Below are 26,842 nucleotides of genomic sequence, written 5' to 3'. Positions count from 1 at the left end.
CCCCCCTCCGCAGCCGACCTCGGCGCCAAAAGCGCTGCCGCTCCACGGCTTTTACAGCCTTTTGCTAACTGCACGCGGCCCAGGCAAGCTAGCCCGCCAAAACACGGACGCCGCCAGAGGGCGAGACTGCGCCTGCGCGCTGGGCGCTATCTGATTGGTGCACGGGTGCCCAATCCCGGGGCGGGGTTACCCTGTGACTGACAGGCAGGGCCCCGCCCTCTGCCTTCCCTGTCAGTCAGCCTCGGGCGTTCCTCTGAGGAGGATGGCAGCCGTGGCGCGTGGAGGGTGACAGGATTGCGGACTTGGAGGACAGGCGAAGCGCCTACCGCCCCCCTTCAAGAGCCAGCGAGACTTTCTAGGTTCAGCCCGTGAGACGCCCCCTCCCAGGTCCCCTCAGCCCATGTGACCCCACAGCCACTGAATTAGATTCGAATCCCCTCAGCGTGACTGAAAAGCAAGTGGGCGGTGGGTGTTAACACCCCATTTGGCGGGAAGATTCCTCCTTCCCTCGCTGACCAAGATGGAGGGTGGGCACCTAGCTTTGGGGATCAGTCCAGAACCCCTGAGCGAACTGCATCACAGAGGCTGGGGTGTTGGCGGCATGGGTTCCCAGCCTCCAGCTCCTTCCCATGCGCTGGCGGGCCTCCCTGCTCGCCCATGACCCTCCTGTGTTACTGCTCCCCCCAGGACCATAGGACCCGGGGCCTCTCCAGGGAAATGTCCTGCACGATAAACACCAACAAACTGGAAGAGAACAGCCCTGAGGGAGACGCAGGGAAGCCCAAGGTATAACAGGGTTGGCCTAGGGTCAGGGGCATGGTGAGGTGGCCTGGAAGACCACAGACTCCTGGCCTACACCACCCTATTGATCTTCCTGTGACAAGATGGTGGCGCCTGATCTGTGAGAGAGGAAGTGCTCATCAGCAACTGTTCTGTTGGCATGAACATCCAGTGTTTGCTTAAAGAGGCTTCTTCTGGGAATGAGAGGGAAATCTTGGTCGCTGAGACCACTCCAGGGTCCCGTATTCTGAACAGGCCCTGCATGTTCTGTTTCCTTCTTGATTTTTTTTTAACCCCTTTCCAGGTCAAAGATGAGTTTAAAGACATTTCCATATACTTCTCCAAAGAAGAATGGGCAGAGATGGGAGAGTGGGAGAAAATTCGCTATAGAAATGTGAAAAGGAACTATAAAATGCTGATTTCTATAGGTAACCACAAGTCTTGGGTCACACCAGCCTAGGAACAAACAAGTATCCAACTCATGTTATGCTGTTCCCAGGGGTCTCTAGAGTTCCCTATGGAGACAAGGTTAGAAGAATGTGTGTGTGTGTGTGTGTGTGTGTGTGTGTGTGTGTGTGTGTGTGTGTGTGTAAGAGGGGAGGGAGGCAAGGAGAGAAACAGAGAGAGAGAGAGAGAGAGAGAGAGAGAGAGAGAGAGAGAGAGAGAGAGAGAGAGAGAATATCAGAGTCCAGTGCTGACTGCCAGGCACTGACCTTGAAGAGATCCCATCTCTACTCCCAGAGCACACCTGGCCTTGTGACACTGCTTCCTTTTTAAGAGGAACTTTTTGTTGCTTTTCAGGTCTCAAAGCCCCTAGACCAGCTTTCATGTGTCACCAAAGGCAAGCAATCAAGCCCCAGATGGATGACAGTGACGATTCTGATGAGGAATGGACACCTAGTCAGCGAGGTGAGAGGCTAGGAGGATTTAGAAGTACCCATTTGAAACCAAGCCAGATTTAGGTTTCAGAAATGTCTCAACTAACATTTGAAAACTTAATTTTGGATCCCGCCCCCCTTAAGACTCAAAAGTCAGCAAACAAACAAGATGCAAGGCAAAATACAGTGAGAAGCTATTTCTGTATGTTTAGAAATGTGAAAACTATATGAAATTTATTATATACAATAAGTATGAAATGTATACAGATCTGAGCTTGAGGAAATCACACCCAGGAACAGTTAGCATAAGCACCTTACCTAGTCGCCAGTCTACTTACTTATTATGAATGTTAATATGACCAAGGATGTGAAAATATCTCTTCAAGATCTTCTTTTCATTTTTATATGTACATAAAGAAATCAGATCATAAAGTAATTGTGTTTTAATTTTTGAGGGACTTACTATCTTATATTCCCACCAAAGGAGATCATTCAAGCAATCCAGTTTGTCTTATCCTTGCCATTACTTGAGAGTTTTTTGTTTGTTTGTTTGTTTGGTTTGGTTTTGGTTTTGGTTTTGGTTCTGGTTTTTTGAGACAGAGTTTCTCTGTGTAGCCTTGGCTGTCCTGGACTCCCTTTGTAGATCAGGCTGGGCTCAAACAGCGATCTGCCTGCCTCTGCCTCCCGAGTGCTGGGATTAAAGGTGTGCACCATCACTGCACAGCTGGGTTTTTTTTTGTTTATAAGTAGGCAACCTAAAGAATAAAGATGTGTCCCTGGGATTTTAATTTTCATTTCCCTGATGATTAATCGTGTTGAGCAGCGTCCCTGTGCTTGTTGGCCATTTAAATATTTATAGAAATGTGTGTTCAAGTCCTTTGCTCATTGTATTAATTAGGTAGCTGAAGTTGTCATAACAAAATATTTTATTATTTTATGCAGACGTCTATTTCTTATAGTTCTGGAGGCTAGAAATCCAAAATGGAGTGCTGCCCTGGTCAGGTGTCAACAGTGGCTTTCTTTGTTGTGTATTCACATAACCTCTGTGTGTTTATGGCTGTAGAGAGGAGATGGGTAGAAGTGAGAAAAATCTACTTATGAAAGAACCAATCACAGCAGAGGCCACATTCTCCAGGCATCACCTGTTTTACTTATTTTGTTTGTGTTGATGCTGTGGTTGTTGAGCTGTAGGAATGCTTTACGTGTTCTAGATATTAACCCTTATTAGATACACACTTTGCAGATGCTTCCTTCCTTCCACTCACTAGGTTTCCTTTCATTCTGTTGTTTCTTTTGCTATTTTAAGATTAATGCAGTTTTACTTCTGTGGTTTTCCTTAAGTTTTTGGTGTTATATCAAAGAAATCAATTATGTTTCCAATGTTATGAAGTTTTTTTTGTCTAGTTTTCTTCTAATGGTTTTATAGTTCCATGCCTTAGGTGTAGTTCTTTAAACATGTTATCTTCGGCTTTGTTCTTTTTCACAATTGTCTTGGCCATTGTGACTCCCTTAAGATCCTATATTAATTTTGATATTTTTGTTTTTGTTTTGTTTTTGAGACAGGGTTTCTCTGTGTAGCTTGATTATGCTTGACTTGCTTTGCAGACCAGGCTGGCCTCAAACTCACAGTGGTCTGCCTGCCTCTGCCTCCCGAGTGCTGGAATTAAAGGCGTGCACCACCACACTTGATATTTTTTAATTCAGCAAAACATGGCATTGACATTTTGATAGGGAATACATTTAATCTGTGTGTCATTTGAGGTAATATAAACTTTTATAATATTGTCTTATAACCATGAACATAGACCATTTTTTTCCTTTTTTTTTTTTTGAGTCTTTATTTCTTTCAGTAATGTTTTTCATTTTTGGTGTCCAAATATTTATTATGTCAAGCAGAAATAGCAAGACTGGAATTCTGGCGTGCCTGTTGTGACCCTAAAGGAAAGAATTCCAATTTTTCACTATTAAGAATGACACTGAGAGCTGGGCGTGGTGGTGCACGCCTTTAATCCCAGCACTTGGGAGGCAGAGGCAGGCAGATCACTGTGACTTCGAGGCCAGCCTGGTCTACAAAGTGAGTCTAGGACAGTCAAGGCTACACAGAGAAACCTTGTCTGAAAAAACCAAAAAAAAAAAAAAAAAAAAAAAAAAAAGAATAACACTGAGCTGGGCATGGTGGCACATGCCTTTGGTGGATTGCTGTGAGTTTGAGGCCAGCCTGGTCTACAAAGCAAGCCCAAGGACAGCCAGGACTACACAGAGAAGCCCTGTCTTGAAAAAAACAAAAACAAGACACTGTAAATTACTTTTTTACAAATGACTCCTTTTTTTTTTAAGTTTTTTGAGACAGGGTTTCTCTGTGGAGCTGTCTTCCTGTCCTGGACTCGCTTTGTAGACCAGGCTGGCCTCGATCTCACGGAGATCCACCTGCCTCTGCCTCCCAAGTGCTGGGATTAAAGGCATGCATCACCACACCTGGCTACAAATGACCTTTTTGTGTGTACATAATCTCTCCTTGCTCCTGGTTTATTCAGTTTTTTGTCCCTCATCACAGGCTGATTGACTTACTTATTTGAAAACAAATTCAATTGGAGGCTGGAGAAATGACTGAGCAGTTAAGAGAACTGAGTGCTTTTCTAGCGGTCCTGAGTTCAATTCTCAGCAACCACATGGTGGCTCACAACCATCTACAATGAGATCTGGTGCCCTCTTCTGGCATGTAGGTGTACATGCATATAGAGTATTCATACACATAAAGTAAATAAAATTTATCAAAAAAGCACGCCTGTAATCCCAGCACTTGGGAGGCAGAGGCAGGCGGATCGCTGTGAGTTCGAGGCCAGCCTGGTCTACAAAGTGACTCTAGGACAGCCAAGGCTAACACAGAGAGACCTTGTCTCAAAAAAAACAAAAAAAAAATTTATCAAAAAAAGAAAAGAAATCCAATATATATCTTTTGAACATAAGATAAAGAGATGTGTTTTGTCAATTTTTGAATAAGCTTAAATAAAACCACCAATGCCCCCAACAGGAAAATAGAGTTAATAATATTTCAGAAATAATTTTCAAATCACCCTTGAGCCATCCTTGAAGTCTTCACTAAATTGTTCAGAATTCTCTGTTCCTGATGAGAATTCCAATGTAAAAAGCATGTACCAACCAAGACCCTGATTTCCCATCACTTTTCAGTTAGTCCTCCTCGGGTGCCTTTCCGGGTGAAGCACAGCAAACAACAGAAGGTAAGTGCTTTCCAAAGCCTACAGGCAAGAGAACTTTCCTGAAGGATCCAAGCACAGGTAAGAGAAGGAAAAGGCTTGGAGTGCCCTGGAACTACTACCTCCCTGGTCTCTTTCACACAGTGACTTCGCATCCTTGCCTCCAGACTGTAAGACTCTTATATTAATAAACCCTATGAGGTGGGTAGTAAATTATAACCACTTTGTATATAAGGACACTGGGTATAGAAGTAGCCAGCAATAGTGCCTAAGAGCCTAGCAACTAATGGTGCAGTCAATTCCAATGTTATTTCTCTAAAGCAGTTATAAGCTCTTTAAAACTTGGCTTTTTTTTTTTTGAGACAGGGTTTCTCTGTGTACCCTTGGCTGTCCTAGACTTGCTTTGTAGACCAGGCTGGCCTCAAACTTACAGTGATCCGCCTGCCTCTGCCTCCCGAGTGCTGGGATTAAAGGCGCATGCCACCACTGCCTGGCAAAACTTGGCATTTGTAAAGTCATAACATGAACCATTTTACGTTACTCATTGGGCATTCCTATCTCAGTTTTTTTTCCTTGCTGTGTCAAAGTGAAAGATACACCAATATATACTCTAAGAATAGTTTACAAACACAGGCTTTTTTACTTTGGGTGGCACAGATAAAGGAGATGTGACCCCTCTATCTCATTCTGGTAAGAAAGAGTAGCTCTCATCCCCAAGATTCAAGGTTTATAGCAAGAGGTTCACATATAAGAAAATGACTTAATTGGGCATGGCCATGCTTGCCTGTGATTCCAGGGGAAGCAGGGTCCCAGGGAAAACTGTAAGGAGTCCCAGCCAGCCGTGGGTACATGGTGCTATAGGGAGTCCTGGAGTTGGGAAGAGAACAGCATACAAGACTTCATGTAGGCACACGCTATTCCACTGAAATGTCATCTGTGGGGAAGAGTATGAGAGAAGCTCTGAATGTCACATTAACATTATATTCAATTGTACATATCCTATTCAGTATCACAAAAAGAATTAGCCTATATGGGAGGCTGGAGAGAGGGATCAGTGGTTAATAGCACTTCTTGTTCTTCCAGAGGTCCTAAATTTGATTTTTAGCTGTACAATTTAAAACTGCCTTTAACTCTGATTCTAAGAGATTGAAGGCCCTTGTCTGGCTATGACAACACCCTGTGCACCATCCCTCCCCTTCTCTCTCTCACACACACACACATACACACACACATACACACACACACACACACACACACATACACACACACACACACACACACATACACACACACACACATACACACACACAAGAGAAAGAGAGAGAGAGATGAAAATAAGTCTTTAAAAACTGAACAACTTAAATTTAAAAAAAAATTTTTAAGAACAATTAGTGTCTGGCATGGTGGCACATGACTTTAATCCCAGCACTTGGGAGGCAGAGGCAGGCGGATTTCTGTGAGTTTGAGGCCAGCCTACATGATGAGAGCCTGGCTCAAACAAACAACCTAATTCCCAACACGCCAACTTGCAATTTTGGTACCACTTTGTTAGCTGTAGAGGTACATTTCTGCCACCATCTCTTCATTCTCTTCCCAAAGGTACTGTTCTGCTCTGTTAGTTCCTTTTACAGGTGTGTTGTGTCTTTACTGTTCTCTATATTTCTCATCTCACCAAATATTCCCTACTTTATAGATATGCCCCCCTTCTCTCTGTAAGCCTTACCTTCATCATTGCAAACTTTGTTGACTTTCCAGCCATCCTCCCCAAATAGTCATCCTTCCAGCCTGAAAGAAGCCCAAAGGGAGAGAGGCTAGGATATGGCTTCTTGTCCCACGTTCACAGCCCACTTAGGTTCTTCCTTATTCAGACACTCCACACAAGGATTTTACACAGCAGCTAAAGTCACATATGGAATACCACCTTAAAGAACTATAGAAATGCCTGTTATGTTTTTATATGTGATTCTAATTAAAGGAAATGCCTAGACTGCCATTAAGTAATGAATCTAATGTGAAGGAAGTGTCTGGAATAGAAAAGTTGCTGAATACAAGTGGCTCAGAACATGCCCAGAAACCAATGTCCTCTCCTCAAGAAGGAAACACCTCTGGACACAAATTGAGTAAGAGTAAGTAATTTGAGAACTTTAATCCTCCTAGGCTACCCAAGAAGGTTGATAAGAATGGTCCAGAACAGTCGGTGTAGTAAACTTCACAAAGTTCAGAACTTGGTCTTGTCTAAGCTGTGGCATTCATGGGTAATGGGCATGCTCTTAGGTGCCTGTCAGACGTTGCCTTTAAAGGCATAGGCTTGGGCTGTTATTCACGTGAAGGTACTGGGGCTCAGAAAGTCTTATAACTCTGTGAGCGTCTGAGCATTAGTCAGTATGTGGAAATGAGGATATGGTAGCCTTATGTTGCTTTAAAACAGCAAGTAAAGCTGAGCATGGTGGCACACGCCTTTAATCCCAGCACTTGGGAGGCAGAGACAGGAGGATCACTGTGAATTCAAAGCCAGCCTGGTCTACAACACGAGTCCAGGACAGCCAAGACTACACAGAGAAACCCTGTCTCAAAAAACAAAAAACAAAAACAAAAAACCCCAAAATAACAACAAAAACCAAGCAAGCAAACAAGCAAAAAAAGAACTAGTGAAGCATAAAACAACCAATCCAAACAAATCTCTGTGGCAATAGGAACCAAATACCCCCAGTGCTGTTTACACAGGCCTTTGCTCAATGCCTAACTGCAATGAGCCCTCAACAAATATTTTCTAAATGAATCAATATGCAAATGAGCCATTTTAAATAGAAAATGTGGGCAAATAGAAATTAAACCTGAAAAGCCCAAAATTAAAATCGGAGCAGGGTTTGGTGGTGCACACCTGTAATCCCAGCACTCTGGGAGGCAGAAGCAGGCAGACCTCTGAGTTCGAGGCCAGCCTGGTCTACAAAGCAGGTCCAGGACAGTCAAGGCTACACAGAGAAACCCTGTCTTGAAAAAACAAAACAAAACTGGATTGGGCATCTGTCATCAATTGAATACGGAATCTTAGCTTCTCTAAAAAAGTTAAGGGAAGAGCAGAGTATAAAGAATTTTATAAGATAATCTGATGACAGTAAATTTCACATTTTCTTTAAGTAAATTTTAGCTTTCTAGTGATTTCTTTTCATATGTACATGAGTGTCTGCCTCTGTGTACATATGTGTACCATGTGCATGCCTGACGACTGCAGAGACGGGGAGGGAGTGTGTGATTACCTAGAACTGGAGTCAGAGATGGTTGTGAGGCACCATGTGAGCGCTGGGGACCAAACCTGGGCCCTCTAGGAGAACAGCAGGGGCTTTAGCTGCTGGGCCATCTCTCCAAGCCCAAATTTTAGATTTTCCCAGTAAACAAGGATAAGTGCTCCAGATTCACACACATCAACTCACCTCTGTTCTCCAACCCAGAACTCAGGAGAAAGAATGCTGAAGTGAAGATGTACAGTCTGCGAGAGAGAAAGGGTCTTGCGTACGAAGAGGTCAGCGAGCCCCAGGATGATGACTATCTCTGTAAGTGTCATCAGGCCCTTCTCATGCAGAAGGCCACTTTGTCTAAGTATAATGACTCATCTGGCCACCTGGAGCCCAGATTATGTCTACTCCGGTGACTTTGGGTGCAGACTTTGAGGGGTTGACAGGAGTGCTGCGCTCCTTCTGCAGACCTTCAGCTCTGGGTGTGGTTACATATCTTCCCCATGCTTGCTGTTTTTACCTTAGATTGTGAGAAGTGCCAGAATTTCTTCATCAACAGCTGTCCCAAACATGGGCCTCCTGTATTTGTAAAAGATAGTGTGGTGGACAGGGGGCATCCTAACCGCTCAGTCCTCAGTCTGCCCCCTGGGCTGAGAATCGGTCCATCTGGCATCCCTGAGGCTGGACTTGGAGTATGGAATGCAGCGTCCGATCTGCCAGTGGATCTGCATTTTGGCCCCTATGAAGGCCAGATCACAGAGGATGAAGAGGCAGCCAACAGCGGATATTCCTGGCTGGTGAGGAACACTTCCTTTCCCTTCATCCTGCCTCCCCACATCCTTTCTGTGCTTCTTGTGTGACAAACTAGGATATGGGAATGGGACAACATGACTAATTTTGTGTGCTGAATGGTCCTGCTTCAAGATCTGAAGGTGAGTAGGACCAGAGTGGTACAGAGACTAAGAAAGCGTGTGTACGTCATGACTTGAGAGTCATGCAGGGTCACTGAGAGTGGCTGAGCCCTGAGCTCAGGGGACACTGAGGAGACCGGAATGACACGTTCTCACTATTGTCATCCTAGAGCCTTAACATACTTTGTTCTGAAACTCAGATCACCAAGGGGAGAAACTGCTATGAGTATGTGGATGGACAGGATGCGTCCCAAGCCAACTGGATGAGGTAAAGGCCATTAGGTCTCTGGGTTCCCAGAAAGACTGTCACTCACAAGACTTGTTCCTTTCTTTCGCATCATGACTCCTTCAATGGTTCCTGAATGCTCTGCTCCTCTTTTTCTCTGCACAGTACATTTTTTTAAATATTGTGAACAGTAAGGGAAAACACTTACTAATGTTATCATTAACTTTTATCAAAGCACAAATCAGCTCAGCAAGATTAGAACACCGAGGTAAACCATAAGGAGCCTTCACTCATTGAAAACACTGAGCTTACAAATTATTCAACATTTATGAAGCATTTATTTTGTGTTCCAGTTCAGAAAATAGATTTCATTACTTGGTCAGGTCATACAACTTGTGTCCTTATAAAAGGCATGTTACAGATCTTAAAAGAAAGTTTCACTATAAGTCTCCTTTTTTGTTGTTGTTGTTTTGGTTTTAGTTTTGGGTTTTTTGAGACAGGATTTCTCTGTGTAGCCTTGGCTGTCCTGGACTCTTTCTGTAGACCAGGCTGGCCTCGAACTCACAGAGATTCGCCCACCTCTGCCTCCCGAGTGCTGGGATTAAAGGTGTGCGCCACCACCGCCCAGCTAAGTCTCCTATTTTTAAAGACATAACCCAGCACTCAAATAACCTACATCAGAGGACCTTTAGTCTGTGATGCAGGAAATCTCCTTAGCTTCAGAGACATCCATATTGGGTTTGGATGTTGTGCACTCTAGCCCTTTTCTATGGGGGAGTCTTATTTGATTAGAAGACAAAAAAATATAAATAGATTGCTGTTTTTTCTGTGTGTGTTTTTTTAAAGACAAGGTAGCACAGGTTCTCCTCAGACACACTAGGTAGCAAAAAAACTTAAATTCCTTATCCTCCTGGCCCCATTTCCTGATTATAGGCATGCACCCACCATACCCAACTTTATGTGGTGCTGGGGCCAGGTATGCAGACAGGTACTCTTACAACTGAGCTATGTCTTCAGCCCTGTTTTCTGTGTTGTCTTGCTAAGCTTTTATGGTAACCTGGGCAGGTAGTGGGGAGAGCTTTCAAAGAAGCAAACAAACGAAGTTGGGATTGGTGTAGGAAGAAATGTGCTAATCCAGGAGCAGACTGTATGAATAGTGCCAAGCTCTGAGGTACAAATGGGAAGATTTAGAGTTTAGAGAAGCAGAGTTTTGAGAACTGGGCTCTTGGTGGAAGGTAGGTCTCTGAGACATGAGCAGGCCTTGGAGCTAGGAGATACATAACATTATCAAAGAGGCAGATGAGAACAGAAGGGTCTTCAAAAAGTGGGAGGGCAGGTGAAGACATCAGAGCATGCAGGCCCTGGGCACCACTAAGGGGCGAGATGCAGACATGGAGCTGCCGGCCTGACAGCCCCTTCCTTCTGCCTCCACTCTAGGTACGTGAACTGTGCCCGGGATGACGATGAGCAGAACCTGGTGGCCTTTCAGTATCAAAGGCAGATCTTCTACCGAACCTGCCGGGTCATCAGGCCAGGTTGTGAGCTTCTGGTCTGGTATGGGGATGAGTATGGCCAGGAGCTTGGCATTAAGTGGCGAAGCAAGGCGAAGAAAGGATTCACAGCAGGAAGAGGTGGGCACTGCTATGCTTCATTTAAAAAGAAGGAAAAGAGGGAATTCTTGAGAATTTTCATTTTCAACCGCCTTTTTTATTTTAATGATTTATGGTAAATGAAAGTGAAGTTTAAATCCATTAAGGAAAAATTAAAATTACAAGCACTTCTATAGGAAGTACAACCCCAAGTGTTAAAAGCCTACCATAGCCAGGCATGGTGGTGCACACCAGTAATCCCAGCAGAGGCAGGCGAGTCTCTGTGTGTTCAAGGCCAGGCTGGCCCACTAAGGGAGTCTAGGACAGCCAAGGCTACACAGAGAAACTTTGTCTCGAAAAGCCAAAGGGCAGGGGAAAGCCTACCATAAACCAACTGAATAAAAGTTAGCATCTAGAACACCCAGAAATCATAATATTACTAGGGAAAAGGAAGAAAACGAGAGGGGGGTGGTGAAGCAAGGATATGAAACAGGCTACCTCAAAGGCATTCACAGGAATTCACAGCAAGGAACAGACACAACCCTGACCACGAGTGAAACCCTGGGTGCAGCAGACAGTAACTCGGAGGTAGAAGAAATAACAAAAAAAGCCCCCAGAACTCCAGATCTTACCCACTCCAGCTCAGATTCCGAATGAAATGTGGGTTAAACACAAACAAGAGCCAGGCAGTGGTGGCGTACACCTTCAATCCCAGCACTTGGGAGGCAGAGGCAAGTGGATCTCCGTGAGTTTGAGGCCAGCCTTGTCTACAGTGCAAGTCCAGGACAGCCAAGGCTACACAGAGAAACCCTGTCTCAAAAAACAAAACAAACAAACAAAAAACAAAACACAGACAAGAGCTGTTGTGATGGCTGGTTTTGGTTAATTTGACTAAATCTGGAACAAACTATAGTCTAGAAATAAATGGCATACCTATGGGATTTTCTGCTTGGTTTGAAGTGGGTAAATTCACTTCTAGTTCAGGCTTTTGATCTGAAAAGTCACAAACCTTTACTCTAGATCTTAAAGTTGGAAGACACAGGCCTTTAATTTGGATCTTGAGAGAAGACATAGCTTTAATATGGACCATATCTTCTGATAGAAGTCTATATAAGGACATAGAAGAAGGAAATTTTAGCTGGGTGTGGTGGCGCACACCTTTAGTCTCAGCACTCGGGAGGCAGAGGCAGGCGGATCTCTATGAGTTCAAGGCCAGCCTGGTCTACAGAGTGAGTCCCAGGACAGTCAAGGCTACACAGGGAAACTCTGTCTCAGGAAATGAAGAAAAAAGAAGAGGAGGAGGAGGAGGAGGAGGAGGAGGAGGAGGAGGAGATGGCTTAAAATGACTGGCGTCACAGCCTCCTGGTGTTCTGACTTGGGGGATTCTGTCTACCCCGTGGTTGTCAAGCTGTCCTGTTCTGCTCCTGACAACAGAACTGGTGATTTTCTCAGCACCTCTTTTTACAATTCATAGTGCTATAAACACCTTTGAGAAGATTCATTGACGACTCCTCTTTCTAAAAACCATTTAAAAGTAGAGACCCTGTCCATAGAATACGCAGGACGGACAGGGTGAGCTGCCAGCCTGTGCATGCTCATGTGGTGACCTCCCTACTCTGCCATGACTAATTCAGTATTGAGAAGTGTAGCACTCTTTCTTTTAACTCTTCTTTATTTGGGGTGTTTATGCCTCAACCTCCCTTCCACTCTCCCAACCCTATGTAGGAGAAAGAAGTTTAGTGGGAAGAGAGGGCCCCTTTACTTCTCCCAGCTGTTTAGGGTCAATTGAGTTCTTTTGGGCTATACGGTCAACAGCACAAGCAGCCAGCAGTCTCCTCCGAGCCACTGAACCCCCAAAGCATTACCAGCTGGCAAAAGTCATGCCCCTCAAGAGGCAATTAACAGGTGTGGACAAGCTAAAGCTCAAACTAAATTCCACACTTGGGAATAGAACAAAAACATTTACATCACACCACAAAGGTGGTGGCGCATGCCTTTAATCCCAGCACTCAGGAGGCAGAGGCAGGCAACCGGACCCCTGTGTGTCGAAGGCCAGCCTGGTCTATCAAGTGAGTCCAGGACAGCCAAGCTACACAGTGAAGCTCTGTCTCCAAAAACCAAAACCAAAACAACAACAACAACAATATATAGGGACTGGAGAGATGGCTAAGAGGTTAAGAGCACTGGCTGCTCTTCCAAAGGTTCTGAGTTCAATTCCCAGCAACCACAAGGTGGCTCCCAACCATCTTTAGTGAGATCTGGCGTCCCCTTCTGGCTCTGGCATGCAGGCAGAGCACTGTATACATTACAAACAAATACATTTATAAAAAATATTTATATAACACAACTGAGTTTACAAAGAAGCCAAAATGCCCATTACAAAGAGAAGCTTTTTTTCACTCACACCTCTATATTTAGTGTATGGCCACACAAATTGATTCTAATCTAATGAATTGATATTTGACAAATGTCTAAACTGTTAAGACCTTGTAAGAAATGGTGCACTAAAATAAGTTACAGAAATACATAGTAGATGGGTAGAAAATGAACTAAATAAAAGGATGTGCCACGAGCCTACTGCTGACTCAGCCACTAAAAGTGGCTCAAATCATGATTTCCTAATGCATACACAAAATTTTTAAAAATGAATAAGCATGAAGGAAGGCCAAGAAGACATAAGAAACTAAAATATAATGTAAGAAGTAGATTACTGCAGCTAGAACTTTCACCTACAGTAGCACATTTAGATAGATGCTATGTTATCATTATAACAAAGGAGGAAAATCATATAATGATATCTGTTTACTAAACCATGCTAAATTAATGATAGACCATTTACAGGTTTAACATGTAGTTCTGATAACATCTCAGTTATTATCTTTGTTAGATGATGATAAAACTGAAAGATATTATGTGCTGGCTAGTTTGTTTTTTGTTTGTTTTGTTTGTTTTTAAAGATTTATTTATTATAAATACAGTGTTCTGCCTGCGTGTGAGCCTGCACGCCAGAAGAGGGCACCAGATCTTATTATATAGATGGCTGTGAGCCACCATGTGGTTGCTGGGAATTGAACTCAGGATCTCTGGAAGAGCAGGCAGTGCTCTTAACCTCTGAGCCACCTCTCCAGCCCCATAGGGCCCTTTCTTAAATAGTGATTAATGTGGGAAGACCCACTTCTTTGTGAATGGGACTACCCCTGAGCAGTGGTCCTGGGTTCTATAAGAAAGCAGGCTGAGAAAGCCAGGGATAGCAAGCCAGTAAGGAGTACTTGTAAAATGGCATTAATTAAGCTTATCCCTGTCTAGCTTACAAATGAATGAGACTCAGACTATGGCTATTTTATTTGGTTTTTATCAATTTATTAATAGCTGGACTGGCTACTTCCCCAGCTATGTTTCCCAAATACTTGCTGTTTGAATCTTCCTGTGTCTTTTCTACTCCAGCGGTCTAGTGTCCTGGGGGAGCATTTCACTCGGGCACATGTTGCTGGTTCAAGACTGATGATGACCTCCTGTTCTCCTCCTCCACACTCCAGATCCTTCTCTTTTCTCTCTTCTTTTCCCCACCCTGTGACCTCCAGGCTTGTATCTGAAAACCCGCCTACCTCTATTCCCTCCAGTAATTGGCGGTAGCCATTTTTATTTAACCAATAGTTTTAAATTGAGAAGCAAGGTTTGAACAACCAAAGCTGGTGTACTTGCCTTGGGGCCACCAGTTCTTTATATATATTTTTTATTAATTTATTCTTGTTACATCTCAATGGTTATCCCATCCCTTGTATCCTCCCATTCCTCCCTCTCTCCCATTTTCCCCTTACTCCCCTCCCCTATGACTGTGACTGAGGGGGACGTCCTTCCCCTGTATATGCTCATAGGGTATCAAGTCTCTTCTTGGTAGCCTGCTGTCCTTCCTCTGAGTGCCACCAGGCCTCCTCATCCAGGAGATGTGGTTAAATATGGGGCACCAGAGTTCGTGTGGGGCCACCAGTTCTTAGTGTACAGAATTTAGCATTTGAATACACAGCAGCACCAGACTGTGCCCCCCAGCAAGCACTCCTCCTGATGGTCTCCCTCTATCAGCTCTGCCTCTAGGTTTCTACACTGACTTCCCTCAGTGATGGAACATTACCTGGAAGTGTAAGGTGAAATAAACCCTTTCCCCTCCAAGTTGCTTTGGTTATGGTATTTCACCACAGCAACAGTAACCCTAACTAAAACACATGACCAATCAAGAACCACAGGCCCCTTGTGAAATGGAAACTTCTTTGTAGTTCCTACTGTGGTATCCTGTGTCTCATGTATGATTTATGAAGGCTCTACCACTGAGCCCCATCCTCCCTCAAGAGAACAAGAACAACAAATCTTAAAAGTAGTTTAGGCACCTAAGTGAATTCCTAATCTAGCATCAGTTGTGAATGGTCAAACATCTTCCAATGGCTGGGTATTCAACAAACCATGCATGCTCAGCTTAAAATACTCATGTGGTATGACACACAATTGTCAAGAAAGAGGAAGCAATTCAAAGGTTGATATCCCAGCCAGTAAGTCAGGTGGAAGGAGCCATCTAGACTTTGCCCAGCTGAACCCTTTTTGGACAACAATGAAACATCTTCATAGATGATGGGTTATGTACAAAAGTGCTGTTCCGGCTGGGCATGGTGGCGCATGCCTTTAATCCCAACACTCGGCGGGAGGCAGAGGCAAGTGGATCATTGTGAGTTTGAGGCCAGCCTGGTCTACAAAGCAAGTCTAGGACAGCCATGGCTACACAGAGAAACCCTGTCTCAAAAAACCAAAACAAATCAAAAGTGCTGTTCAGAATCTGGTTTGGCCCCCACACTCAACTGTGTTGACGTCCTGAGTCATGTCAGTCTGGCTTGGGCTTTCTACAAGGATCTTGCCCCTGCTGCAGCAGAGCTTAAGGATATGGTCCTTTTGATGTTTGAAGTTCTCCCACCCCAAAGAAGTAGTATCCATCAAACAGCTTTGGCCAAAGTTGTTCTGTGTTGAGTCTGCTTTTCTGTGGACCTTCAGGACCTTTGTACTTTTCTTCCTGTTTGTGTAATTTTGCCTTGCAGCTAGACTTTCACTCAAACAAACTTTACAAGCCAGCATCCATTTGAGAATCCCAAGGACACACATCTAAGTACCTTGAACTTCATCATCAGGAACAATAACAAGGGTTCTTGTACTGTCAAACAGCACATTTTTTATCCTTAAGAACTATCTTGCAGGGTCGTGGTAGTGCACACCTTTAATCCCAGCACTCTGGGATGCAGAGGCAGGTGGATCTCTGTGAGTTTGAGGCCAGCCTGGTCTATAAAGTTAGTCCAGGATAACCAAGGCTACACAGAGAAACTTTGTCTCGGAAAAAAAAAAACAACAAACAAAACAAACGAACAGAAAACAAAACAAAACAAAAAGCTCATTCAAGAACTATCTCAAGTTTACTGAGCATGTTCTGTTCTGAAGAAAGTTCACTGTCTGTAAGCATCAGCAGCCCATTCTTTCATTGCCCAGCATTCATGACCAAGCATTTGATAGTTGAGAATGACACATTTCCTGGTAGCAACAATAATAATCATAAATTGTCAATGTGGTGCTTTGACTAAGAATGGCCCTCATAGGCTCTTATCTGAATGCTTAGTAACAAGGGGTATGGCCTTGTAGAGAAAGTGTGCCACTGGGGGGTGGACTTTGATGTTTCAATAGCCCATGTGAGGCCCAGTACCTCTCATTCTGCCTACTGATCAAGATGTAGCTCTCAACTACTTCTCCAGTGCCTGCTGCCATGCTCCCTGCCATGATGATAATATACTGACCTCTGAAACTGTAAGCAAGCCCCCAATTAAATGCTTTCTTTTATAAGAGTTGCCTTGGTTAGCCAGGCATGGTAGCACACACCTTTAATCCCACTCAGCACTAGGTGGATCGCTGTGAGTTTAAGGCCAGCCTGGTCTACAAATCAAGTCCAAGACAGCCAAGGCTACACAGAGAAACCCTGTCTCAAAAAGCAAAGCAAAACCAAACCAAAACAACAACAAAGTTACCTTGGTCATGGTGTTTCTTCCAGCAATAGAATAATGACTAAGACAGTCTGTATAATGCGTGGGTCAGACACAAAACATGGTAACAGCATTCCTGTAGGCACCACAGGACAGTAACACCCTGGCTATATCCGTGCCCATATTCTTTTTCATCATGGAATTGTGAATTTTTCCAATAGCCAGTGGTGTTCACCAAAGCATTCGCTGGGACAGCAATTCCACTATCTTCTGGTGCCCAGGACCACAGACTTCATATGATGGTGTTGGGGTCATTAGCATTTTGCAAGAAATACTCAACAGAGGGTATATTGCCCTTAATAGAAGCAATATGAAGCAGTCTCCTCTGTGACACCCCCACCCCTGACCCCCACCCATAATATTGGGTGACAGCTTCACTGTGGAGGGGTTTGACATTTGTCTGTGACCTAAATTATTCAGCAGAGATGGGAGTGTGCCTGGTGAAAGGCTAAGAGAGACATCTGATATGTCATTATTTCTCCTGAATGTGACAAGTCTGTCTGAAGGTAGGGAAGAACAGTCACCATTATGTTTTCTGCAATTGCTAGACTCAGATCGTCAGAGTCTATTGCTGGAAGCCCAGTTGAGAGTCAGAGTCCAGAGTCGATGCAAAAGCAAAGGAATTTTATTGAGCCGATGCATCGGGGTCTACCAAGCTCCGAGGAGATGGAGGACCTCGTCCTGCAAACACTGAGGCTTTAAATACCCTTTACAGAAGCAGAACTCAGCACACAGTGGTTAGTTAACAAGTGATAGGCTAACCTTTTAGTGATACGTGACCTTTTAGGTGAATGGGGGCCTGAGGTAGTAAATTTTAAGTAGAGTGAGATGGAAGCAGTAAATTCCGAGGGCAGGGTTGAGATGGAGGCTAGTGGAGAAATTATAACTTGTCATTCTCAGTCTACTGTTGCTTTGCTTGTCCTTGTTATCAGCCTGAGATTTTTAACTTGCTTTGCTCAGCTAACAGCGCTATCATTGATGTCTAAGTCCTAGCCACCTGGAATCTTACATTGCTTAGCTAGCAATGTTACTGTTATGATGACTGAGTTCAGGCCACCTGGACTCTTACACAAGCAATGTTGGCCTAACAAAATCTCTGTCAGAATGTTGCTCCCACATCTGCTACAACCTTCCATTGAACCCTACTACCTGAAGATCTTTTCCACAGACTTTCCTCTCAGGAGTCTCCTTACTCACAGTGTCTGGAGATACTATATGCTTGACCAATGGTAAAGGGACCTCAGTCAATCTTCTACAGCAGAGCCACTGGCTAATAAGTCTGTTTCACCATTCACTGGTGGAAGGCTGCAGAAGGAGATCCTCCAATTCCTCTTGGGAATCAAATCTACCAGCTTCTTCCCTGGCCTTAAATTCCACTCCTGGTTGATCTCAGCTAAAGATTTCTTCTGCTGCTTTTATGCCAATGTTTTGGAATCTGCTTTAGCCCTCTTAGAAACAACATGAGTACCTGTAGCAACAAACTTGTATACACTGATGCTTGCTGGGCTTTGTCATCCTTTACCTTTTGTGGCTGGGTTTGTACTGACACTTTACTCACAGCATATCTGACTTTCTTACTTCCAGGGCTAATCCACATTTTTATTGAAATTTTCTTTCTTTTCTTTTTTTGTTTTTCGAGACAGGGTTTCTCTGTGTAGCCTTGGCTTTCCTAGACTCACTTTGTAGACCAAGCTGGCCTCCAGCTTACAGCAAGAAATCTGCCTGCTTCTGCCTCCTGAGTGCTGGGATTAAAGGTGTGCGCCACCATGCCCTGCTACTCTTCCTTTCTTCATCACCAAATTATAGTGTCCTAGATGTGTCATCTATTGGATCTAAAAGTTTGCTATCATGTAGCACATTTTGAAGCTTACTATAAAGCTGGATCATGCTGCTCAATTGTCTGCTTATCTTGAGGATAAACAGGATTGGTGTATTTATCTAGGATCCAAGCTGGAGTGTAACACACCGGACACTCTGATCCAACACAGTCACTTGTACAATCACTACAGAAGATGTGTTCACACCCTCCAGAACGCAAGGACTGCTTCAGAATGGTGGAGCAGCAGGACCAACCACACAGCAGCTTCTCCAGGAGAGCTAGCGCTCAGTTGAGGACCTAGTGTTAGTAATCAGGCAATAATACAGTCACCCCTTAAGGTCCTGATGACGGCGGGAAAACAGGCTACACATCACCCCCCTCGCCAGCAGGACTCAGCCCCTTAAGCCACCTGTGCACTTTCTGCACATGCGCTAGATAGTTTATAAAGGGAACTCCTCCCATTTCTCTCCCTCCCTCCCTCCTTCTCTTCCTCGTTCACTCCATGTGTGCCTCCAGAGACGGTTCCTGTATCTCCCTTTAAACCTCTTTTTGTTTTTTGTTTTGTTTTGTTTTTTTTTGTTGTTGTTGTTGGTGGTGGGTTTGTTTGTTTGTTTGTTTTGCTTTGGTTTTTCAAAACAGGGTTTCTCTGTGTAGCCTTGGCTGTCCTGAACCTGCTTTGTAGACCAGGCGGGCCTCGAACTCACAGCAATCCACCTGCCTCTGCCTCCTGAGTGCTGCTCCCTAGTAAACCTCTTAAGTGGATTCTAGGACCTCAAGACTGCTGGCTCTATGGCCTACACCACAGGAGGAGGCTTTCTCCTGAAGCAGACTCTAGCTGGCAGCAGCTCAGCAGAGCTCAGACAGCAGGACACCCTGCTGGTCACCGCAGGATTGGATGCATGGAGTTTCTGAGCCCTCAAGATGCCTTATTACAATTTTTGGATTTGGTTTTTGGTTTTTCGAGAAAGGATTTCTCTGTGTAGCCTTGGCTGTCCTGGACTTGCTACCCTAGAACTCACAGAGGTCCTCCTGCCTCTGCTGGGTGCATGCCTGGCAGTGAGTTCTTCCCTCTCCTTCCACAGTCTCCTCCCCTTCCCATCTTCCCCCTTTCCTTTCCCCTCTCCCTTCAGAGCTGAGGACAGAATCCAGGGTCTTGTGTTTGAGTTAAATCCCCAAACAGTGTTTCAATTCTGTTTGTTGTTTGTTTTTGTTTTCAAGACAGGGTTTCTCTGTGTAGTCTTGGTTAGCCTTGAACTAACATGTGCCTCTGCCTCCCACATGCTGAGTGCTGGGATTAAAAGGCGTAATCTACCACCCCCAAGATGGCAGTTTATTATAGTCTCTCTAACCAAAAACTTCATCTTTTCACAGAACTAAGGACAGAGATCCATCTTTGTCTTCTGTGCTCTTTGGCCTTCTCAAGTCAGAAATTCCTCAGTCAACATGTGAAATGGAATCATCCCACTCAAATCTTACCAGGAGCGCCTGCAAGGATAAACCCCAAACCAGGACACCTCTGTCCAGATCAGCTTCAGGAACAGCAACATTTTGATCCATGCAACAAAAATGATAAGGCCAGAAATCAAGAAGTCAAAGGAAAGTCCAAACCCATGCATAAGTGGACAACAGCTTTCCCCAGGACACTCAAAGGACAAATGAGATCTGAGGAAAGTAAGAGAACTGTGGAAGAGCTCAGAACAGGCCAGAAAACAAACACAGAAGACACAGTCAAATCACTTATTAGATCAGAAATCTCAAGAATTGAAGGAGAATGTGGGCAATGTTTCAGTGATAAGTCAAGTGTCAATAAGCACCAGAAGAGACACACAGGGGAGAAACCCTATGTCTGCACGGAATGTGGGCGGGGCTTTACACGGAAGCCACACCTCATCCGTCACCAGAGGACACACACAGGGGAGAAGCCCTATGTCTGCAGGGAGTGTGGGCGGGGCTTTACAGTGAAGCCAAGCCTCATCCTTCACCAGAGGACACACACAGGGGAGAAACCCTATGTCTGCACGGAATGTGGGCGGGGCTTTACACGGAAGCCACACCTCATCCGTCACCAGAGGACACACACAGGGGAGAAGCCCTATGTCTGCAGGGAGTGTGGGCGGGGCTTTACAGTGAAGCCAAGCCTCATCCTTCACCAGAGGACACACACAGGGGAGAAGCCCTATGTCTGCAGGGAGTGTGGGCGGGGCTTTACACGGAAGCCACACCTCATCCTTCACCAGAGGACACACACAGGGGAGAAGCCCTATGTCTGCAGGGAGTGTGGGCGGGGCTTTACAGTGAAGCCAAGCCTCATCCTTCACCAGAGGACACACACAGGGGAGAAGCCCTATGTCTGCAGGGAGTGTGGGCGGGGCTTTACAATGAAGCCAAACCTCATCCGTCACCAGGGGACACACACAGGGGAGAAGCCCTATGTCTGCAGGGAGTGTGGGCGGGGCTTTACACAGAAGCCACACCTCATCCTTCACCAGAGGACACACACAGGGGAGAAGCCCTATGTCTGCAGGGAGTGTGGGCGGGGCTTTACACAGAAGCCACACCTCATCCGTCACCAGAGGACACACACAGGGGAGAAGCCCTATGTCTGCAGGGAGTGTGGGCGGGGCTTTACACAGAAGCCAAATCTCATCCGTCACCAGAGGACACACACACACATACACACACGGGAGAAATACTATCTTTTGAAGAAAGATAAGAAAGCCAATAGCAATAAAACTACACCTCAACCATCACAGGAAGACAAATGTAGCCAGTAAACATCTTTCTACCTGTTCTACTAAAACTTCTGAGGAGTCTGCTGATTTTCTAAATTCAAGAGTATAAAATGATCAGAAAATTAGCCGGGCAGTGGTGGTACACGCCTTTAATCCCAGCACTTGGGAGGCAGAGACAGGTGGATCATTGTGAGTTCGAGGCCAACCTGGTCTACAAAGTGAGTCCAGGACAGCCAAGGCTACACAGAGAGACCCTGTCTCGAAAAACTCAAAAAACAAAAAACAAAACAACAAAAAATTATCAGAAAATTAATTAAATTCCCACTTTTTCTTTTCAGTTTAATGAAAAAAGACTATTCTGTGTAGTCCTGTCTATCCTGAAACTTGTGTTGACCAGGTTGGTCTCAAAATCAGATCTGCCTGCTTCTGTCTCCTGAGCACTGAAATGAAAGGTGTGTGCTGACAGTCCCATTAAAATTTTTCAGGGAGGGAGCTGGAGAGATGACTCAGATTAAGAGCACTAACTGCTCTTCCAAAGGTCCTGAGATCAATTCCCAGCAACCACATGGTGGCTCACAACCATCTATAATGAGGTCTGGCCTGCAGGTGTACATGAGGGCAGAGTACTGTATAAATAATAAATAAATAAAACCTTTTAAAACTTTTTTTCAGGGAGCTCATGGTGGCTCACACCTTTAATCCCAGCACGCGAGAGGCAGAGGCAGGTAGATCTCTGTGAGTTTGAGGCCAGGTTGGTCTATGAAGTGAGTCTAGGAGAGCCAAGGCTACACAGAGAAACCTTATCTCAAAAAACCAAAAATAAATAAATAAATAAATATTCCATTTTCATGACATGAGATGAGCTAGAAAACAAACAAAAAGACAGTTTTTACTTTATTTATTTATTTAACTTCCTGGTCTAATAAATTTTGTCTCCATACAAATCTGAAGTCCAATGACTGATATGTCTTCTTCCCCAATAAATAAGCCAATTCAAATTAGATTCAAGTGTCTGGTTGGGCATGGTGGCACACACCTTTAATCAGCACTATGGGAGGCAAGGCAGGTGGATAACTGAGAGTTCAAGGCCAGCCTGGTCTACAAATCGAGTCCAGGACAGCCAAGGCTACACAGAGAAACCCTGTTTTGAAAAAACAAAGCAAACAAACAAAAAAGCCAAGTTAGGCTTTCTACTGGTTGACTGACGAGTCCAAGGTAGCATCGCTGAGGGGTCCCATCGCCCTGCTGTCACGTCTGAGTCAGAGTCTCCCAAGGAGATGGAACAGCTGCGGAAGCTCTTCATCAGTGGGCTGAGCTACGAAACAACCGACCAGAGCCCGAGGAGCCATTTTGAGCAATGGGGGACACTCACTGGCTGTGTGGTAATGAGGCATCCAAACACCAAGAGATCCAAGGGCTTTGAGTGTGTCACGTGCACCACTGTGGAGGAAGTGGCTGCAGCTATGAATGCAAGACCACACAAGGTAGATAGAAGAGCTGTGGAACCCAAGAGAGCTGTGTCAAGAGCTCATTAATTATAAAGGAAAAATAGACAAATGAGAATGAGAGGTCCTATTATCAGGGCAAGGCACTGGAAGAGGGGAGACTACCACCAATTGGTGAGGGGAGGTACCCTGGTTTGGCCATCCCAGCCCCTCATTCGGGTTTCCTGGAGAAGCAGAGAGTAGAACGTCCCAGTCCAGGCATGTTGGGTAAGTGCCCTCTTGAGCCTGGAGACTCAAGCACTGACATCCCAGCAGTCTGGCAGCTGAAGGGGTGGTAAGAATCACAGTGTAGGGCCCTTTCCAGCAAGGCTCTAGAGACCTGGGGGATAACTGCTTGAGGGGTACTCCCCGCCCCCACCCCCAGAACGGGGCCGACTCTGGTGTGGGGGCAGACAGGTAGCTGTCAGTGTTCTAGTGGAGAAGGGACTGGGAAAGGAGATGTAGGTAGATGCCGGGCCAGCAGTGGGGGCTGGGCTGAGAGGTGGTGACCGAGGGAGACCGGCCTCCCATATAGGAGGAGCTCAGAAAGACTTAACATGTAGGAGAGCACGGGATGGCTCAGAAGCGGGTAAGCGCAATGCGGAGGAGGGAGGGCCAAGATAAAGCAAGTGTGAGAGAGAGCTTGGTGAGCTGCTGTTTAGTGAGTGTGTTTGCTCTGTCTTCCTGGAGAATTGTTGGCGGCAGGGGATATGGAGTTTCCAGGAGAAACTGAGAACTTCTGACATGATCTCGATGAACTTTGTTTGGCTGTCTGCGGCATGCCAAACTGATTATGTGTTCAAGGAGCGCCTGAGCCACTACGGCCACCGTTTCCCTGGAGGTGGGAAATGCCTCGATCCAACCTGTAGAAGTGCCAACATGGGTGAGGGGGGACTGTAGTGGAAGTTTTGGTTTCCTTAAAAAAAACAAAAAACAAAAAACAAAAAAACTCCGTTCTGCTATGTAAATATGTTTTTGTTTTAATCCTAAGCATGGGATATGGAGCTGTCTTTAGTTTGTCCACAGCTGACAATTGTATTGTGCAGCTCAGGGAGGGGTATGGTATTTGCCAGCTGCAGTTAGTTTAATTCTGAGGACTTGGAGAGGGTATAAATTCCAGAGCCCAGAGAGAGGAAAGGATGATCTGACAAAGAAAAGGACACTTTGAGGAGATGCCCCAAGAAGAAAGAAGGCTGCTGCATTGGCTGTTTGCTGGTTAGCTGGACTGCTGGGTATCCTGACTATGAAGATTAGAATTGCCCTGAGGGACTAAATCTAAAGAGTCTACATTCCCTGTCCCTTCTAACCTCCTTTCTCGTCTACCTAGGATCGGAGGGTTGGAAGGGAGGTAGAGGCATAAGAAACCCTAAATGAAGTAGTTTAAATAAAGCCACAACAAGATATCGGAGCTTTTGTTGAGCAGGCATGTGGCTGAAGTCAATCTGCCAGTCCTCAGCCAGTTGGTGTCCTCAGAGCTGGTGCAGGGGCTGACGGATCTGGAGAGGCCCCTGCAGGTGGGTCCTGGCACACATCTGGCAGGAAGTGTGGGCCTGTGAAATGTGGGCTCAGAGGTCAGTAGAATCAAAAAGGGACTCTAAGAATTGGAATAGGATAGCTAGGCATGGTGGCGCACGCCTGTAATCCCAGCACGCAGAGGCAGGCGGATCACTGAGTTCAAGGCCAGCCTGATCTATGAAGTGAGTTCAGAATAGCTAAGGTTTCACAAAGAAACCCTGTCTTGGGGTGGGGGGTAAGGAACTGGAATAGAGCCTTCAGGCTGATGTGTAGGCTCTGGTGGATGTCAGGGATGATAGATGGTACCTGATTCTGGAGAAGATTATGTGGCCCTTTTGCCAAGGAAATTATTTGGTGGATGGGTTGTTTTGCTTTTTGCTTTTTCAAGACAAGGTTTCTCTGTGTAACAGCCATAGTTGTCCTGTTTGTAGGCCTTTGTAGATCAGGCTAGCCTCAAACTTACAGCAATCCACCTGCCTCTGCCTTTGCCTCCTGAATCTTGGGATTAAAGGCTTGCACCACCATGCCCAGATGGAAATTATTTTTTTCCTCCAGCTGGTACTGAGGTCTGTAGGAGGATGTCAGGAAGGGGATGTGCCCTGTGGGTCCTGAGGAAGCCAAAACCCAGGCTACTGCGTCAGCTCTGGCACTACCCAGGTCCACTGGGCCAGTGGAGGTCTGCTGCCCCTGGCTGTGAATTACAGCAACCTCTGCTGGGAGTTGGAGAGCCTCCAAGTTTGGCTATAAGGGGTCTATTGCCAATGGGTGTGCTCTTGGTAGTGAGAAAGCCACTTTCCTTCAAAGGGCAGAGTGGGTATGAGCTATTAAGAAAGGATACTTAAGGCCAGGCATGCCCAGCAGAGGCAGGCAGATCTTTGTGAGCTCAAGGCCAGCCTTGTCTACAAAGTGAGTCCAGGACAGCCATGGCTACACAGAGAAACCCTGTCTCAAAAAAACAAACAAACAAAATTAGCTATAAAAAGAAGGCATACTTAGAATCAGTGTAGATGTTAGCTTAAAAGAAATGCTTATTAAACAAAAGGGAAGGGTAAAGACACTCAGGGACTGATTAAATAATGCTTTGTTGACTCTAAATTTTCTTAATGTGAATGATGAAGGAACGTCAGCTGCGGAGAGACATTGGGTGATAGAAAAAACTGAGGAGTTGGGACAACCAATATTCTACAAGGACTTGTCAAGTATGAAATGGAAACCTGCAGTAGTTTTGAGATGGGGTCGTGGGTATGCGTATGTTTCCACAGGGAGTGAAACTGTATGGCTACCAACTAAACTTATAAAGATTAGATCTGACCATATAACAAGTGGATCTTAAGAGCTACCTGGTTCTTAACAACTTGACATTGTTCCTTACAGCTTGGAGAACTAATGCCCTCTTCTGTTCTGTTGGTGTATATGCAGGTAGAGCCCTGTATTTGCAAAAAGCAGGTCAATGCTGAAGATAGCAGGCAGCATGGGTGATTTAACCCCAAAAGCATGCCTCTGGCACCTCGGGCAAGATGCCTCAACTGATGTTTCCTTGAAAATTTATATATGTATTAACATACCTGTATTAATGATTTCAAAAGTCTGCTTACTTTCAGAGCAAAAAACAGAACAATTATGAAGATCAAGCTTCTGCCTCTGGCAATACTGCTTCTTCCAGAAGTTGCATACATATTAACAATAAATTGGCTAGCCAAAGGGATCGATCCCAAAAAGACTGGACAAAAACAGCTAGCTTTTCCAGCGCTTGGCCAATATATTATTTTTCTAGGGTACCCAAAAAAGATTTTTCTCCTAAACAGCATAAAGTAATTTTGAAAACATGACGCCCCCATTCCCAGTAGGTGGGATGTGTGTTTTTGGTGGTTTACCAATGCTCATCTTTGCCTAACGGGGTTAGTTACAATTAATAAAGTTCAATTGAGGATTTCTTTCTTCTATCTTTCTTTCTCTCTTACTTTCTATCCCTTTTAATATTAAGGAAAAGGGGAAAGGAAGGAGGATACAGATTTGTAGAATAAAAGGTAGATTATTGACTCTACTAACTTCAAAAATCCTACATTGGTATTGTAGATTGATGAAAATTTAAGACTTTTGATTGATGGAAATTTAAGACTTCAACTTTTGCTTCACACTGATATGAACTTAAATTGTATATTGCCATTCATTTTTGCCTTATGTATTATATGTTATATGTTGACAAAATATTGTATATTGTATGTTAGAAACTTAAGTTCATTTTGGTCAATGTTTATTTAATGTATTATTCATGTACCACTAATGTCTTATAAAAAACTGTTCAGGAAAATCAGGGATAAGAGTTGGTATTTAGTTACGTAGAAATCCTACTAGATACTAACTTACTTTGTCATAGAGCAGGTTTGTTTAATTC

At 44.7% G+C, this 26,842-nt stretch overlaps 1 protein-coding gene across 2 annotated transcripts; it reads left to right on the top strand.

Moving 5' to 3' along the window:
- The first annotated feature begins 240 nt into the window (after nt 1–240).
- Nucleotides 241–21,516, top strand: LOC311595095 (histone-lysine N-methyltransferase PRDM9-like). 2 transcript variants are annotated; one of them, XM_084777465.1, is made up of 11 exons: nt 241–359; nt 688–786; nt 1,085–1,208; nt 1,582–1,689; nt 4,848–4,897; nt 6,849–6,999; nt 8,323–8,424; nt 8,632–8,903; nt 9,218–9,285; nt 10,681–10,874; nt 20,088–21,516. In XM_084777465.1, exons 2-11 carry the CDS (start codon nt 718–720, stop codon nt 21,488–21,490), a joined length of 2,541 nt encoding a protein of 846 aa, XP_084633591.1. In that variant the 5' UTR covers nt 241–359; nt 688–717; the 3' UTR covers nt 21,491–21,516. The 2 variants fall into 2 exon arrangements, with proteins under 2 accessions (XP_084633591.1, XP_084633592.1); XM_084777466.1 differs by lacking the exon at nt 20,088–21,516 and adding an exon at nt 11,348–11,831.
- Nucleotides 21,517–26,842: the final 5,326 nt, after the last annotated feature.

Source organism: Acomys minous (assembly GCF_964271855.1).
Source record: "Acomys minous genome assembly, chromosome: 3".
Taxonomy (NCBI): Eukaryota; Metazoa; Chordata; class Mammalia; order Rodentia; family Muridae; genus Acomys; species Acomys minous.
Note: the sequence above shows the minus strand (reverse complement) of the source record. Positions and strands in the feature narration are given on the sequence as shown.

Coding starts and splice junctions, on each gene's coding strand:
- LOC311595095 (XM_084777465.1), top strand. CDS start 718: ATGTCCTGCACGATAAACACCAACAAACTGGAAGAGAACAGCCCTGAG. Junction 787..1,084: donor GAGACGCAGGGAAGCCCAAG/GTATAACAGGGT, acceptor ACCCCTTTCCAG/GTCAAAGATGAGTTTAAAGA. Junction 1,209..1,581: donor TAAAATGCTGATTTCTATAG/GTAACCACAAGT, acceptor GTTGCTTTTCAG/GTCTCAAAGCCCCTAGACCA.